This window comes from Phytophthora sojae (genome assembly GCF_000149755.1).
Source record: "Phytophthora sojae unplaced genomic scaffold PHYSOscaffold_5, whole genome shotgun sequence".
NCBI classification, from domain to species: domain Eukaryota; phylum Oomycota; class Peronosporomycetes; order Peronosporales; family Peronosporaceae; genus Phytophthora; species Phytophthora sojae.
This window is the reverse complement of record NW_009258119.1, coordinates 5829019-5845454: the sequence shown is the minus strand read 5'-3', so window position 1 is coordinate 5845454 and position 16436 is coordinate 5829019. Positions and strand designations below refer to the sequence as shown.

Below are 16436 nucleotides of genomic sequence, written 5' to 3'. Positions count from 1 at the left end.
TTGCTCTGAAATCCGGTTGTACGTCGTGACCATAGTGACGATACATTGTCGGGCAGATTCTGCGGCTGCGAAGCAGGCGCAGGAGATGCCCGTGCAGCGTGCGGATTGAGTTTATCAATGGCGATCAAAGGTGAGTTAACCAATCCTATCCCAGCCTTCGCGAAGCCCTAGTCACGGCAGAATAAGTGAAAGGCACAATACATTAATCGTATAAGACATGATCCCAACCACATCACTAGCTCTCAGAGCACATTGATACGTTGACTGTATGGAATTGCGGCACGCTCATCGGGAGATACATCTACGCTCAGGGCTAACCCGCAAACTGTGTCTCTCGCACAGTCTGTGTGTCCCTATTCTCCTCCGAAACCCGAGTTAATAGGCGACAAAACCGAATCGATGTCCTAGAAGATTCTGGATCACATAGCCAGATATGGCACATAAAATTATTGCGTTCACCTTGCTCACCGCATACTGTAGCAAGAAATAGCGTTTCAACGATCCTAAGCTTTTATTTTTATTTTTTTTGGGGGGGGATTGTGTTTTGGGTCCGATATTTTAAAATAAGAAATAGGGGGAATCCCAAATTACGTCCGTAATTTTGAACTAATTCCAAAAAGCATCCACCGAGAACAGTATTCACCACAATAGAAACCCTAGACCAAACGTACCTTAGCTTTTAAAACGAAAGAGATGTATGTGTCCCCTTCGCTAAGTGTAAAAGGGATGAACAAGATGCGAGCTTAGTGCACATCGATCAAAGGATGAGCTCCTTGTGCAGGCAAAACCAAAATGGTCGCTACAGTATTACATGTAATACACTGACGCGGGTATTTCATGTATTAATTACCTAGAAAAGTGTCCTCACACGAGATCATGCTTAGCATGACACCCATCACCTTGCAATAGGTTGGCCAATCAAGTGATATTCAGCACACGCATACATATCGGTGGTTGCTTCTCGTACAGCACACCGGAGACCAAATCATGGTATCACCAGGCAAACCTCTCGTTAACCTACTGTGTATGCGTGAGCAGCACGTGGAGAACTGTAAACGTAATTCCAATTCGGGGTGGATGGCTCTATTACATAGTCCACTGCTCGTGGCTGAATTGTACCAAGTACACCTTTGTATCATGCATACAAAATGTATCTTGCGCACAATATCGTACTGTGTACATTCTCACCGAGCATGTCAGGCGCGGGCCCGACACGCCGCCACGGTACAGTAGTGAATGCGTTTCGATGCTCGAGGACTACCATCTCCTCGAGCCCCTTAAGCTAAAAAGAATGTGTGAGTGTTGTGCTGGTTGAGTTACTTTATTACATGTAGTGGTGGACCCTACCGTTAAATACGCCTGACGGATGCTTTTTGGAAATAGTTCAAAATTACGGACGTAATTTGGGATTTTCCCTTTTTTAATAGGTTATTTTAAAATAACATAAAAACTTTTAAAAATATAATATATAAAGCCTTAGGTCTTGAATAGAACCCGCCTTTCATGGTGCTCGTGTGCATGATGAGCTTTGCCCGCATACTCCAGGTCTGGGCTGTCTGCTAGAGTAGATAAGTACGCAGGCGTCGAACGTCGTGGAGGTGCTATAATAGAGTAGGCTGCCTGATGGCAGATTGTGTGGAACACACACGGCGCACTAATAGTGCGTTTAGTGCGCAAAAGAGTCGGTGAATATGATTGGCCGGAACGCGTTTCAGCCAATCCATGATGTCGAATACCCTATACAAAGAGTCCAGGCCACTAATAAAAGCGGGTACGGTTCCCCATAGTTAGGAATTCCGAGATGCGGCAGTAATTATGTATCTGACAAGCCAAGCGGAGCCCCGCAAGTGGGGCTCTATGAACACGGTTAAGCCGAGCGCGTGAGAACACCCGCCTCACTTCGCTCAGCGGGGAAAAAATTCGAATCAGGAATTTACTATCGTAATGATTTCAAAATTTGTATAGAAATGTTACAGATATTTTTTTTCATGCCAAAGGCTACCTCAGAGCAACAACTGGAGGGACACGGGTCGCCAATGAGTAGCTTGTTCTGCTGCAGTCATGACGGCACAAATAGAAACATCAAAACTGAACTAACTTGAACTTACTCGAAAGCTCAGACACGAATCAATTCTGACATGTTCTGCATGGCGCTCAACGCGGCTACCTAAGCAAGCAAATTTACTCAGTACGCACAGATATGAATGCACTTGAATGCTTATACGAAGTCTGAATGCGCACGAAAACTACAGAGTACAGCGTTTGAGTATTCGAATCGTGAAAGCAAAAATGGGAGCAGCGTCGCCCACCACGATACAGCCCCAAACATCTTTTGTTGCTACACGTAACAAAATAGAAACAACCCCAAATATCGGTCTTGTGGGGGCAATTAACTCCTTCGCTGATGTCGCCTACCTGCGTCCTATGCCACAGGCTCGCCAAAGACTACTGAGGCTTGCTCGAAGGAACCATGTTTGAGTTGCATGGCAAATAAAGTGTATAAGCTGGCTAGTGGCTATCAATGTCTCCCAGCAACTTTTACTGGATCTAATACTGGATCTAATGAGACTCGACGACGATGGCAAGATGTTTTCTATTGATGAAGCAGCACACATGAACCTCACCACTATCATAACGGCTAGGTAGCCTACAATCTGCAATATTTGGTGTGCTAGTTGCACTATAGTAGGAACTCATATGTATGTAATGTGAGGGTTCATTATGGTGCCAGGAAGCACCTCAGAACATCATCCTACTTATAGAGAACGCAGCTATCTCATCATAAACTTACTTCATTAGATACGCAGAACCAGCCCTAATACGGTAGTTTGAATACCGACTTGCATCAATCAGGAAAACGCAAAGACTGTATAACTGCTTTAGGTGTCACGGCGTGGATGCAGTACATGCTTGAACAATTCAGACGGTGTACTTTAGAATAGTCCCCATGACACTGAGTACTCGTCTGGCCCACCTAAGAAACAACATTTCTATCTGGCCGTCAAAAAAAATTCAAACATTATCAGTTGGGGGTAAACAATACCTCAAAATAAAGGTGAGATTTGGTGTTTTCGCGTCAGCTCATTGGCTGCTTGAAAACAGCAGGATTCAAGGAAACAGAGCAAGTTTTCTAAACCCGGATTTGGGTAACATTAGGTTTTTTGCGTAATGGCTACAAATTTAGCGATATTCAAAATGATAGGTACCATTGGGAAGATCGCTTAACTGCCGATGCGGAGAACCATCGTAGAGTATGAAAGCGCTCCTGTGGGCGTTGTGGTGCTCGTATATATTTTGAGATTTTTCTAATCGATTTCGTCGATTTGCCGTCCAGTCGAACTTTATGTCCAATCATATGGCTTCAGTCCGATTAATAGCCAATCCAATGCGATCTGAAAAAGTTGAGGTTTAATAGAAATGTTGTTTCTTAAGTGGGCCAGAGTAGTAATGGTTTTAAATTAATGCATGCTACAAAATCTGTTCAAACTTAAGATTGGTACCGGTACAGCTCTTTCATTATCTTAAGGCCACACCTTGAACGTCAACTTCAAACGTGGGCTCCCCCTAATACGAGAGCCAAAAGTCGCACAAAATGGGCTCTTTGCCGCGTGCACCGCTGGAGCCAGACCACCGCGGTGTGCAGCGGTTGAAGTCGGACCGCCGTGAGACTTCGTCGCGTGTGTGCACCAGCTGGAGCCGCGAGCGTTAGCCGCGTGCGTGCAGTAGCTGGAGCCCGACAGCAGCGTACAGGTGCTGAAGGGAAACCCGCCGCGAGTGTTGCCGTGCGTGGGTGGTGTTCCTGCGAGAGTTTTGGCCCTTTGCTCTTCTCTTCAAAGCAAAAGCCGTGGAGGTACGAATGCCTATAAAATGTTATGGTGTTGTTACAACTTAATTGATCTTTGTCATGCTGTATGTATAGAAGAACTTCTCAAGATGGAAGAAGCTGTCACGCGCCAACATGCCCACCCTAACACCGTGTTTCACTGCCTCTACGGCTTCTATTTCCTTGGGCATTCGCGCAAGGAGCTCGCCCGTATTTACAAAAAGACTGTAAAGACGATCGGCAATTGGATTAACGTGTACGAGCGTACCGGAACCTACCAACGCGCAGACTCAAAGGTTCTTCGAAGGTTCACAGCAGCCCATCAGCAGTGGTTGTGCGATTATTACGCTGAGCATCCGCTTGCATACCTTGATGAGGCCCAAGATGCGTTTTTGCGTGCTCATGCCATGACTATCTCCATTTCATCCGTCTGGCGGCTTATTCACGACGCTGGCCTAACACGAAAAGTATTGGAGCGGCGAGCCATGCATATCAAGGAGCTGGACGTGTTTCGATTTGTGGAGGAGCTTGCGCAGGTCAATTGGTGCCATAGCAACATTGTGTTTCTCGACGAAGTGTCGTTTGACAACCGTGGCATGATCCGAAAGCGAGGCTACTCGCTTAAAGGACAAACAATTGCAATTCGTGGAGATTTTCAGCGTAAACCAAGGGTGTCCGTGCTGGCGTTTATGGGTGTAGCCGGAATCATCGACTATTACGACACTCAAGGAACGTTTGATCGAGTCGATTATTTTCGGTGCTGCCAGGACTTTGCGTACTCCACTCGTGGAAATGTCCGTCGATATCCCGGCTCAAACTCTGTGTGGATACTGGATGGTGCCTCAATCCATCGCGATTCTGAAATTATTCACTTCCTGCGCAGTGTTGGAATCGTCCCGATTTTATTACCGGCATATTGCCCATTCTTCAACCCGATCGAGTATATGTTTGGCTACATTAAGTGAAGCTTACAGCGACACTACGTAAAGTCGTCCAGCAACAATTTACTGCCATTTGTTGCAGAAACTTTCGGACGATCTGAGAACTTCAGCATGTCCAAGGTTTTCGAGCACTGTGGATGGAGCATGCAAGGTCACTTTGACCCGTGTGGTCAGTTGGAAATGGATTCCCGCAATGCAGCCGGCGTCTCAACCATCCAAGCACACACTAATGAGGAAGGGGAACAGCAATTAGGATTCGTTTTAAGAGAAGTTGGCGAGACTCAAAGCTAAAGAAAAATAAAGACTCTAGCTTGAGGAACTACGGTTGGTGTTCGTTGTCCTCAACGTTTACCATTCTTGGCATCGGATCGGGCACAGCTGTGACAGGTGGAAGGGGAATATCGGCGAGCATTCCCTCGAGCGTCTGTCGACGAGCCTGCAAGACAATTGCTTGATTGTCCATGCGCTCGCCGATTGCTTTCTTATCCCTTTTCAGCTGACTGTTGTCGGCAATTGAAGCGTCAATGATATCAAGATCGACACGTGTCGACCTCGTAAGGTTGACTAGATGTTGCTCAGCTTCCCCACCGGCCAACTGTAGTAACTGCTCAACCGTAGCTGTTGGAGGTTCCAGCACGGCGACTTCCCACGTGGAGCGATCTAGGTTTCGCATGATCGCATTAGCCCACATCGGCCAGACGACCGCACTGCCTTGATACGTTGCCACCCAAATATCTTGTAGCTGCGTCACGATCTCACGAATCGAGGCTTCTGCGGCGGCTCCGGAACGGTCAGTGTGCTGCCGCATAATGCACGATTGCATGAATGCCTCTAGCGCCCGGCCATTCAGAATACCCGTGCCGTATTCGAAGATCAGTAAAGTGCCAGTGTCACCCCTACGCGATACAACCCACCGGTTCCAGGCTTGTTCCGACTTTGCCGTCGGAACAAGATGCGTATTCCACTTGAACACCATTACCCTGCTCCACGCTGCTTCAGTAGGGTCTTCATCCGACCAGGTGTCGTCCTGTTTCACAGCAATCCGTTTACGCGACTGCTAAACTTCTCCCAAAGTTTGCGTTTGATGTCGCTGAACGTGGCAGTTTTCCTGAATTATCGCGCTGACCCACGGTGTCTTTGACGATCGGCTGAACCACCAGTTGTAGACGATGTTGGTCAGCTTCTTCGGTTTCTCCGCTCTCGGATGAAGCATCTAGTGAAACGCGAGCTTGACGTCGCTCAGGGGCGCTGAAGGTGAGAGCACTTGAGGAGGTGTTCGCTCACGCAGCGGATACGGTGATACACGTGCACTTGGCGAAGGCGTAGAGCGTTGCGTCCTCCGCACGGTCGAGAGGCGTTGGTTTGGCGTTGGGGTAACATGAAGGCTTGAAGCTCCGTCGTCTTGGCTACCGCTCGTGGCTGTCGAAGCAACGACAGCTTCTCCAGCTTCCGCAGTCATGCTGTTCTGAAGTGCTAGTGCCGTACAGGGTTGGTTGGTTGGTTGCTGGACAGATCGAGTTAGTGTAGCTTAACACAATAAAACCATTGTAATGCATCAAATTTACAGTTTTATAGGCTTGCGCGATTACCGAATTTGTTTTGTAGAGGGATACATCCTACTGGAGCTGAAATGCAGGGCGCCCAATTTTGCACGGGAGATGTATTTACAAAAATTACTAAACTGGGCACTCTAGCAATTCCTCATCTGAGTCACCTTCCTCAATCTCAGCTACATCAAAGTCCCTATCAGGGCGAATCTCACCAACACGACTGTCGATACACCCTAGACTAATGAGCTCGCTCACTACCTCCGCCGCTTCTTCAGGAGGCTCCGCTTCCAGATGGCACTTACGATATCCTCCGGAAATGATGGAAGCAGGCATGCCCTTCCAGGCCGAGCTCACCCAGTTGCATATCTCGGCTCTGGTGGGGGGCTTCAGCTTGAACGCAATGGCCGGGTCTCGGTCGAGAAGCTGGGCCTTCAAATGCTCGATCCAGAGCAGTCGTAGACGCGCTTTGAGAGGCCCGTTCCACGTAGCATCCGCGGGCTGGCAGACAGACGTCGCCCCCGGTGGAACCTTGAGCTACTCCACCTTCAGCTCCTTTGCGCACTGGATGACTTCCTTGGACCAGTGTCCCGAGAAGTCATCCCAGAGGAGGAGTACAGGCTTCTCGGGTTGGGGTCTCGCACCGAAGTGATAGCGGAGAAACTCTACAGACAAAGAAGTATTCCACCAACCTTGAAAAAAAAACGTTAGTATTATCATAAAATACAACGTGTATGCGTTATTTACCTTTGGCGTTGCCATGAACTTGGACTCTTTCTTTTTCTTGCGCTGGTCCGACATCTTTCCACACGCTTACGCCTAATCCATGGCGAAGGCGTGTGTTGGCTTCACGTCGTTGTAATACCGTCGATGGCTTTGACTTGAAAACAAGAAACGGCGGGTATTTATTACCGTTCGAGTCTCCTAGCAGCATGACGGTAGCTCTTTCCTTGCTCTTCCCACCGCAGCGCACCCACACCGTCTTCTCACCGGTGCCATGCAGTGTTTTAGCGGGTAAGTTCTCGAAAAACGCAGCTAAAAGGTAGCACAAGAGCAAAAACATATCCTGTTAGTACGGTCCGTTAAAACATAGCAAAATATAGTGAAACTCACCGGTTTGATCTGCATTGTATATAACGGACACACCCAGTTCCGCCGCTTTAGCCTTCACAGTTTGAGAGAATTCCGCGGCGATCTTGTCCAGCTCTGCTTGGCTGACTTGGCCTTGGCGTGTGCGCGATCGCATTGACAGGGGGTGACGCCTCTTGAACAGACACTGCCATCCAGAGGACGCCCGGAATCGGTGCACTCCCGCCGCCTTAGCTGCGCTTAACGCCTTCAGGCGTAGCATTAGAGACGTGACTGGAACGCCCTCGGCGCGCAAATCGCTAATCCAGCTCACGATCTCTAGCTCAACATCTAGAGGTAAGATCGTAGCTGATCCGGTAGAGCGAGCTTTTCGCTTGCCCCCACCGCCGACAGAAGCACACGTAGCGGCGATAGAGTCATACTGGCGAGCCCATCTTAGCACCAATACTCGTCTTCCTTGATACTTCTCTGTTGGTAGATCAGGAAAGAACGAGTCTATAGTGAAACGAACATTGCAGTGTAGTCTCAGATGCTCAACAACAGCTTTCTTCGTCGCAGCTGTATACGAAGTTAGAACCCGCTTCGTCTTCCACCTTCCTTGGCCGCCAGGCAGGCGTGGACACCCTGGCGGTGGCGCCCGTGCCATTGCAGAAATGAACGAGCGATGGGCGGCCGAGATTGCAAAAATTACTGGCTTGAAACTGTTGTATCCCCATAGACTGTGGGGGAACTGTGGGCCATAGTTAAGGGGACGGCGATGGCCGCCACGATTACATATATGATGCGTGGTGATGGAGGAGTTTTCGAGAGAAAAAACGCAGCGTGGTGAGCGAAGGGAATATTGAGGGCTTTCGTGTTCGCCGTTATCCCAGCAACCTGCTGCCGTCCAACTTGGGCTCCGCAAGTGATCTCAAGGTGCAGACTCAGCGATGACACGGCTAAGTTGCCCCAGCGCAACTGAAGGCGATGTTCCGACGAAACGTAATCCGCGTGGTGCGTGCGCGGCCCATCTTTCTCCCCGCACCGGATTTTTTTGCAAGTGTTGGTCGCCGCTCGTCCACATGGTTCAGCGTGGGCGTGCTCGCCTTGGCTGGGCTCGACTCCGCGGCGGCGACGCTAGCTTCAACGACCGTGAGCCGCTTGGCGTGGCGTGCAGGCAGCGTCCAAGACAGTCAGTCTACAGTACCACCAGCGTCGTTGCAGCGCAGCAGAGCTGGAGATCTGACTCAAATCGCATCCGGGTGCTCGCTCGCGGGCCCGATTACTCCACTCCTCGGTCGGAACTTCCGACTCGGAAGTGACCGCCGCAATCGCGCAGCTGGATTCAGGCTACAGCTCGGCGGCACGCAAGCGAGAGCGGCGCTGCTCGAGGCAGGCTTTAGCGGCGGCGGCGGCGATAGCAGCACCTAGCTGCTTGGTGGTTCATGTCGGTACGCATGAAGGCTCCCCAGTCTTTTGGTGGGTAACGACGCGAAAGGTCCGTGCGGTGCCTGGCGGTACTGCAGATGGGGTCCGCCAATCAGGCGCGCAATCACGGGTCGCGAATGACTGTCGGCGTGATTGCGCTCCCGCGCGTGTCGCACGTGGTGGCACTTGTCAAGTGCTTCAGAGCGGCACAGCAGCAGCCGGCGGACGAACTGGGTTAGCGCAGCGGTCCGCATGGCATGCTGGAGCTTCCGCTGCTGCTGTTGTAGCGACTCCGGGGCGCGGGCTCGGGGGATCGCCATGGAGCCCTGCTGGCTGAAGGCCGCGTTGTGACGGGCTCTCAAGGACCCCGCAATGTCGCCGACGCAATCGCCGTGCAAGGAAGGAAGCGGCAAGCGGTAGAAAAAGTTCAGTTTTGCCGACCGAGGTGGGACAGCGCGGGCACTCCGCCAGTCGCCAGTCGTGTGTGGTGCCAGCCAAAGGACCGCGGTGCCTGCGGATGAGTGAGGCCGAGCCAGCTTCAAGCGCTGCCGTAGGCAGCGGTGCGGGACGGCTGCGAGGCGTTGGGCCGCTGCTAGCGCGCTGGAGGCGACTGCGGAGGCTGGAGGGCCGAGATCGGAGCGTTTTCGGGCGCTATTTGGCCCCTGCGTGCGCGGGTCCTTTCGTACCAAGCGAGCCCAATGCCAGCCAGCCCGCCAGCAGCGGTGGCCGCGCCGTCATACTGTACCCGGACGCGCGCCCTTCTCTTCCTGGCGGCAGCTCGTAATCGAGCGCGGTGTCGCAATGGCGCTGGGGCCCATACAAAACGCAAGATACGGGAGACCAGCGGCCAGCAGTCTCGTGTGGCGCACACCAGGTCGGCCGCCCCTTGGCGCAATCCTTGCTCGATTGATTTCGCACCGCTTGCGGCCGCTGCGATCACCACGCGCAGCAGCGGGCTGGGCACTGCTCATTTCAGAATTTGCCTTCCGAGTGGCACAGCGGTCGATCTCCACACACATCGCCATGACCACCTCCTCGCCCTCGTTCGCAGTCGGCGGCTCGCAGCCCTTCCTGGCCCCGGCCTTCGCCGCGCCACGCAGCCAGCAGTCGCTGTCCGACTACCCGCCGCTCGCGCTGTTCGCGGCCGCCGAGCAGGCCCAGCAGCAGGAGCTCCAGCAGCAGCAAGTCGCGCAGTCGCCCGTCTACCAGCCCGCCACGCCCACGCTCAACCTGAGCATCAACCCCAAGCTGCCGTCGCTCGAGGGGCTGCTTAAGCAGATGCAGACCACGTCGCCCACGGCCTCGGCCGCGCCGTCGTCGCAGTACCCGCGCCTGAGCCCCGTGTCGCGCGACCTGGCGCCCATGCCCTCGCTGCGCACGATGATCAGCCCCAGCATGGCCAAGCGCGTGCTGCCCGTGGCTACGATGCCGCAAGCCCCGCTCCCGGGCATGGCCGCCTTCGCCCCGCAGACGTCGTACACGCAGATGAGCTCGTCGATGGGCCCGTCCTTCCCCGGAAAGAAGCGCTCGTGGGCCGACGCCACCCCCGTGCAGCACGCCATGTACCCGGTCAAGTCCCGCGCCTCGCCCAGTCACTCGAGCGGCACCCACCGCAGCCGCGCCTCCAAGTACTGCAAGATCGAGGGCTGCGAGCGCGTCTCGCAGCGCAACAACCTGTGCCACAGCCACGGTGGCAAGCGCCTCTGCAAGGAGGAGGGATGCTCGTCCAAGGACCGCGGCAACGGGTTCTGCATCAAGCACGGTGGCGGCAAGATCTGCTCCATGGCCGGCTGCGAGAAGAAGGCTCGGCGGAAAGGGCTGTGCACTCAGCACTTCCGCATTTCGGACGAGCACAGCGCGGAGAGCGTCGTGTCCTCCCCGTGCGCAATCGAGCACAACATGTTCCGGTCCGTGTAAGCACCGAGGCCCATGTCGCCTCCTTACCATTAGCCCGTAGGTCCAAGTCGTATTAAGTTACTCGTGTTAGATAGGAATTGTGCCGGTAATCCCCCTTTCATATAGAGATTGTCCTATTGAAGCCATGACCTCCTACGCTACTTTAAATGCTCCCCAACTTGCTGGCATCGGGTCTGGAGGATAGCGAAGCCCGCGTGATGCAACGGTCTAGAAAATTCGGCACGCTTTGGTCTTCGTTCTGGCTCACCAAAAGCACGACACTTTCTGCAAGGTGAGCTTTGCGTGACTGGTTCCTGGCTGCAGCTCAGCTGAGTGGCCGGACGGCTCCCCGGTGTCCTGTTCGTACTCTGTAGAGATGGCAAGTGGGGCACCCAGCTGATCGAGCTGCCACAAGCCAGATCCCGCCTGTGAGGACAGGCAAGCAACCACCGAAACCTGTGGCATTCGGAAGTGCTCAGCGGCGACGACTGTTTTGCATTTCAAACGGCCGACGTAATACATACTCGAAGTATCTGTGCAGCAGACATGCAATTGGATCACCTGCGGTTGCGTAGCTCCTCCCTTCAGTGTAATAACCGGCATTGACACGACGAAGGCATAGCCGTGGTTGGTCTTGCTTTCGTACGGTAACTCCTCCACGTACGGGTGATAGCTCTTGGCAGGAGTCTTCGTGTCGGCGGCTCTCGTTCAATCAGGCACCTTCGGTGAAAAATGTTGCTCAAAGGTGTGCAACGTTTAAGCACCTTTGTTTGAGCAACTTCGAGTACCTTAGGGCAACTTCATCGCCCTCGACGAAAACACAAATTCTTAACTTACCCGAATATTTGCATGACTGAAGATTTTCATTAGCGAGTCCACAGCAGCTACATGCTCCAGTTTGAACTGTTAGGCAAAGTGTTGATAAAGCGCGCTAAATTATTAAGGGGCCGGAGTGAACATCTTCAGCTTCGAGCTGAGCCAGCACAGCTCAGCTAACCCTTTCAAACACCGGTCGCTCTCTAATTGCAAACTTAAGACCAAGTATGACCTAATGCTTTGCATCTATGATATCCGCACTGCTAAGTTACTTGCGTTCTGCACAGCCACAAAACTACCACGGATGAACGGATGAAAAATGATTCGCACCGCCTTCTTCGTGTGGTATTACGCGCTACTTCCAGCGGGGCCATCTCTGACGATGATGTGGGCTATGCCTGGGAAGCAGGCAAGGCTAGGCACTCCACCATACATCAAGCTGCTCGATTTTACCTTAATTGTAGTAAAGCATAATGGGAAGGTCCTATAGGTGAGAACTCGTTTGACGAACGCATTATGGTCCAAATAATCACTGAGAAAGTTGCGAATCTTTGTGGTGGAGTCATGAATGATAGATGTATCTCCAAGTTCAATCTTCGCTACGATGGGATGCATGAACTCCGATGCTTCTCGTGCTTTCTGAAGTGCATACGAGCAGTTGTGGAGCACTGGTAACGTTTACAAATATCTACTAGTGCTGGAAGTCCACGTGTGCGATGGTGCAAAATGCTTCACAGTTTGCGGCCTGGACAAGTACAGTACTTGCATTACTGTGACTAGGCGACGACGACTGCGTGGCTGCGGTGCTACTTTGATACAGCTCCTGGTTGTAGTATAATAAATACTTAAGTACTTGAAGTAGAAAAACAAGTTGTCGTACTTACGTAGATCGTCGATCCCCTTGTTACTGCTGATGTACGTCATTGAACCCAATTTGCCACGGTTGATGGCCGCACAGTCATTTGGTACGCTAAAGTTCACACAACCCGTCTCCTCCCTCATAGTACCACCTCTCAGCTCTCGTGTTTCTAAGCTTCTCGCCTCTGACCTACACGATAGAGAGTTTTCGCAGCCACTGTTCTGGTCCATTGCTATTACTATGTTGGCGCATGGATGTTTTCAAGAGCTACCGTACAAACCGTGCTCTAGCAACACGACTTGTATAATCAGCAGCGCAAAAAGTTAGACGGCGGGCGTACATGACGGAAGTGTGGCGATCGATGAACGCATGCATACTGTCAACCGTTACGTACCGCCGCGGGCTACTTGTGCTCGAAACGCGACGTGGTGCCTACAATATGCTGACAGAGACTTGGCGCAAGGACAGCGATCCTGATAGCAAGTTGTTCGTCGATGAGGACATGGTATGCAAGTCTACACAGTGTGATAAGGCCTTTACAGCAGGGGCAAAAAGGATAAGACGCGCATTAAGGAAACTGTTTCGGTGGTGTTTGATCTGATGTGGCTCATGTACCTGGGCAACCGTGCCGAGAATACGCAAGCTCGCGCGGTGTCGTTGTGTCTACGCGTCGGTATCCCTGTTATAGCATCGCAAGTAAGGGCTGGATGATCCAGCCCTTACTTGCGATGCTGGATCAGAGCTTCGTATCGGTGCGGCTGCAGCAGCGGAGCTAGGCGTACATGCTCGCGCGAAGCGGGCTGCAGCATGTTGTGCAACGTTTCCCTCGCAGATCTGTGCCGGCGGAGCGAATTGGCCTTCACTGGAGATCCATCGTTTGAACGTGAATTTCACAATAATTTTGAATTCCTAGGGCAACGCGGGTAGGGATGTCCAGAAGCGGTCTCAAGTGATTGCATTCGACCGATCGGCTACTGTCATCGACAATGAAGAGCCCATTCGATTCCTCCGTGAGAACGCAGCGAACCAGCGTCTTGCGTTGAACTCGTCTCCGGCAGCGTGCTTGCGCCTATACCAGTACATGCATTAAAATTCCCCGTTACGCCAGTACATATGCGCCATCTTGGTCATTGGTTGAAAAGCCTGAGAAATTCCGATTGGCTGAGAAAAAAAACGAACCAATTATGCCCCGTCATATGATTACCTACATTTTGTATTGCGGGCGGTTCCATGCGCGAGCCCAGATTCCGAATGCTGCGCTTCAGCGCAATGGGGAATCGATACGTACATACTGCGCTCGTGCCTGCTGGACTGCGCGGGGTGATTCGTGCCGGTGCGCGCTACGATTCGCCAGTTGCGTTTCCGAAGGGCGGACGGAATCTTTCCCGTTAAAGCACGTTGAACTTGGATTTGCTCTTGCCAGGCGCCAATCAGACAAAAGGCCCGATTTTGGACGAATCGCGGCGCGCTGGAAGTGTTGGGTGGCACATAATCGAGAGCTCTAACTCGCTGCGAAATACCCTAATTCGCTACTAAAAGATCTAATTCGGACGCATTTACCGTTGTTGATGAAAACACGAGCGAGACGTGAAATGACGTCGGCCACTGCTCAGGCTGCTTGGGGCCCGCAGTTCGGCAATGCTCTCTCAGCTCAAACGCCGATTTACCCTCGGTCGCCGCAGCCAGATCCACCAAGAAGACGCACACGAAGCAGACGCAAGACCCGCCAGGATGAGCCTCTCCGCCAGCAACAGCACCGAGTCCCTCCCCACCGTGGACGAGCACAACGCCTGCGAGTACCTCGACACGGCGCTGACGATCTTCGTGATCGGCGCCTCGGGCGACCTGGCCAAGAAGAAGACGTACCCGTCGCTCTTCGCGCTCTACACGTCCGGCTACCTGCCCGAGCACGTGGTCATCGTGGGCTACGCGCGCAGCACCAAGAACGACGTGGACTTCCGCGCGCAGATGGCGCCGTGGATCAAGCCCAAGACCGCCGAGGCCGAGGCCAAGAAGGAGGCCTTCCTCGCCAAGTGCATCTACCGCAGCGGTAGCTACGACTCGGCCGAGGACGTGGGCAAGGTGAGCAAGGAGATGGAGGCCCTCGAGGAGGCCCAGGGCTCGCCCGTGGCCAACCGCCTCTTCTACTTCGCCATCCCGCCCACGGTCTTCGTGCCGATTGGCACGAGCATCAAGAAGGCGGCGCTCACGTCGCGCGGCTGGAACCGCCTCATCGTGGAGAAGCCCTTCGGCCACGACCTCGCCTCGTTCGACAAGCTGTCGCAGGACATGGGCGCGCTCTACGGCGAGGACGAGATCTACCGCATCGACCACTACCTCGGCAAGGAGATGGTGCAGAACCTGCTGGTGCTGCGCTTCGGCAACGCCATCTTCGAGCCCATCTGGAACCGCAACTACGTGTCGAGCGTCACGATCACCTTCAAGGAGGACATCGGCACGCAGGGCCGCGGCGGGTACTTCGACTCGTACGGCATCATCCGCGACGTGATGCAGAACCACCTACTGCAGGTGCTGTCGCTCGTGGCCATGGAGCCGCCTGTGATGGCCGCCGGCAAGGACTACTCGAACTACATCCGTGACGAGAAGGTCAAGGTGCTCAACTGCATCGAGCCCATCAAGCTGGAGAACACCGTGCTGGGCCAGTACGAGGGCGACAAGGAGCGCAACGAGCCCGGCTACCTGGAGGACCCGACCGTGCCCAAGGGCTCGGTCACGCCCACGTTCGCCACAGCCATCATGTACGTCAACAACCCGCGCTGGGCTGGCGTCCCGTTCATCATGAAGGCTGGCAAGGCTCTGAACGAGCGCAAGGGCGAGATTCGCGTGCAGTTCCGCCCGCCCCCTGGTGCGGAGCACATGTTCCCGGGCGTCAAGATCCCCGTGCAGGAGCTGGTGCTGCGCCTGCAGCCGGAGGAGGCCGTGTACATGAAGATGAACATGAAGTGCCCCGGTCTGCAGACCCAGGCCATCTCCAGCGAGCTGGACCTGTCGTACTCGGAGCGCTACGAGGGCGCCGAGGTGCCGGACGCCTACACGCGCCTGATCCTGGACGTGCTGCGCGGCAAGCAGGCTGCTTTCGTGCGCGACGACGAGCTGCGCGCCGCCTGGAAGATCTTCACGCCACTGCTGGACGAGATCGAGGGCCAGAAGGTCAAGCCGCTTACGTACAAGTTCGGCTCGCGCGGCCCCAAGGAGAGCGACGAGCTCGTGAACAAGGTCGGCTTCCAGTACCACCACGGCCTCTACCAGTGGCAGCCGCGCACGCGCACCGCCAGCGCGCTGTAATCGTCTCTCCCTGTATGATGAGCCCCAGCGAGGCCGCCGCCGGCGAGAAACGCCTCGACGTCCCGCGCATAAGTATGATCGTGAGCTAGCTACAGTAGTCTTCCATTCAGAGACCCCGTCTCCCCTAATTTTCGCTTCATTAACCAAAGCATGACAGCACTTGGCCAATATCTACTGCGTACGCATGTGCACGTTGCAACGCCTCGAACGGCCAGGTTGCCAAGCTTTGCCACGCTTCGCCACGCTGGGCTTGGGCGGATCCCCTCAAGATCTCGACTTTACTGTACCATATTTGTGGTACCGCTATTTTGAACATTTGAATCGGGCTAATCAGCTCACCTCTCGACGCCATAGACTGCCAGAATCGCAAGGTCGCCGAGCACCGCAAGCCGAAGACACTTCGATGCTGACGGACGCCGAGACCACCGCCACCGTCGCTGCCGTCATGGAGGATGTCTTGCTCGTTCTGGAGACGTCGGGAAACGCCAGCGACTCGTCCGCGTCAACCACTGCAGTTTCGTCCTCCTCCTCTTCCGATGGAGAGGCACCGCAGGAGGCGCAGACGCCGCAGCGCAAGCGCAGGAAGATGATGAAGACTATCAAGGAAGAGAAGGACGACGACCAGCAGCAACCCGCTGCTACGCAGGAGCTGCGTCGCAGCGGACGCAAGCGCCGCGCCGTTGACTTCCTGAGCCCCTCGGAGCTGCAGTCCACGCGCAAGTCTCCGCTGAAGCCGAAGCGGCACAGGGGAA

General features: G+C 53.8%; 4 protein-coding genes across 4 annotated transcripts; 3 read left to right on the top strand and 1 right to left on the bottom strand.

The window, feature by feature from the left end:
• Nucleotides 1-3933: 3933 nt before the first annotated feature.
• On the top strand, nt 3934-5055 carry PHYSODRAFT_505637 (hypothetical protein; the record flags this gene model as incomplete). The annotated part of the gene is made up of 3 exons (XM_009531649.1): nt 3934-4359; nt 4432-4716; nt 4798-5055. 3 exons carry the CDS (start codon nt 3934-3936, stop codon nt 5053-5055), a joined length of 969 nt encoding a protein of 322 aa, XP_009529944.1.
• A 1793-nt stretch (nt 5056-6848) lies between these two features.
• Nucleotides 6849-8046, bottom strand: PHYSODRAFT_508800 (hypothetical protein; the record flags this gene model as incomplete). Its single annotated transcript, XM_009531648.1, has 3 exons — nt 6849-7003; nt 7059-7332; nt 7531-8046. 3 exons carry the CDS (start codon nt 8044-8046, stop codon nt 6849-6851), a joined length of 945 nt encoding a protein of 314 aa, XP_009529943.1.
• A 1784-nt stretch (nt 8047-9830) lies between these two features.
• On the top strand, nt 9831-10724 carry PHYSODRAFT_560695 (hypothetical protein; the record flags this gene model as incomplete). Its single annotated transcript, XM_009531647.1, has 1 exon — nt 9831-10724. One exon carries the CDS (start codon nt 9831-9833, stop codon nt 10722-10724), a length of 894 nt encoding a protein of 297 aa, XP_009529942.1.
• Nucleotides 10725-14016: 3292 nt separating this feature from the next.
• PHYSODRAFT_250961 (hypothetical protein) lies at nt 14017-15773 on the top strand (the record flags this gene model as incomplete). The annotated part of the gene is made up of 3 exons (XM_009531646.1): nt 14017-14151; nt 14176-15615; nt 15675-15773. The coding sequence occupies 3 exons, from the start codon at nt 14017-14019 to the stop codon at nt 15771-15773; spliced, it is 1674 nt and encodes a 557-aa protein (XP_009529941.1).
• Between the last annotated feature and the right edge of the window lie 663 nt (nt 15774-16436).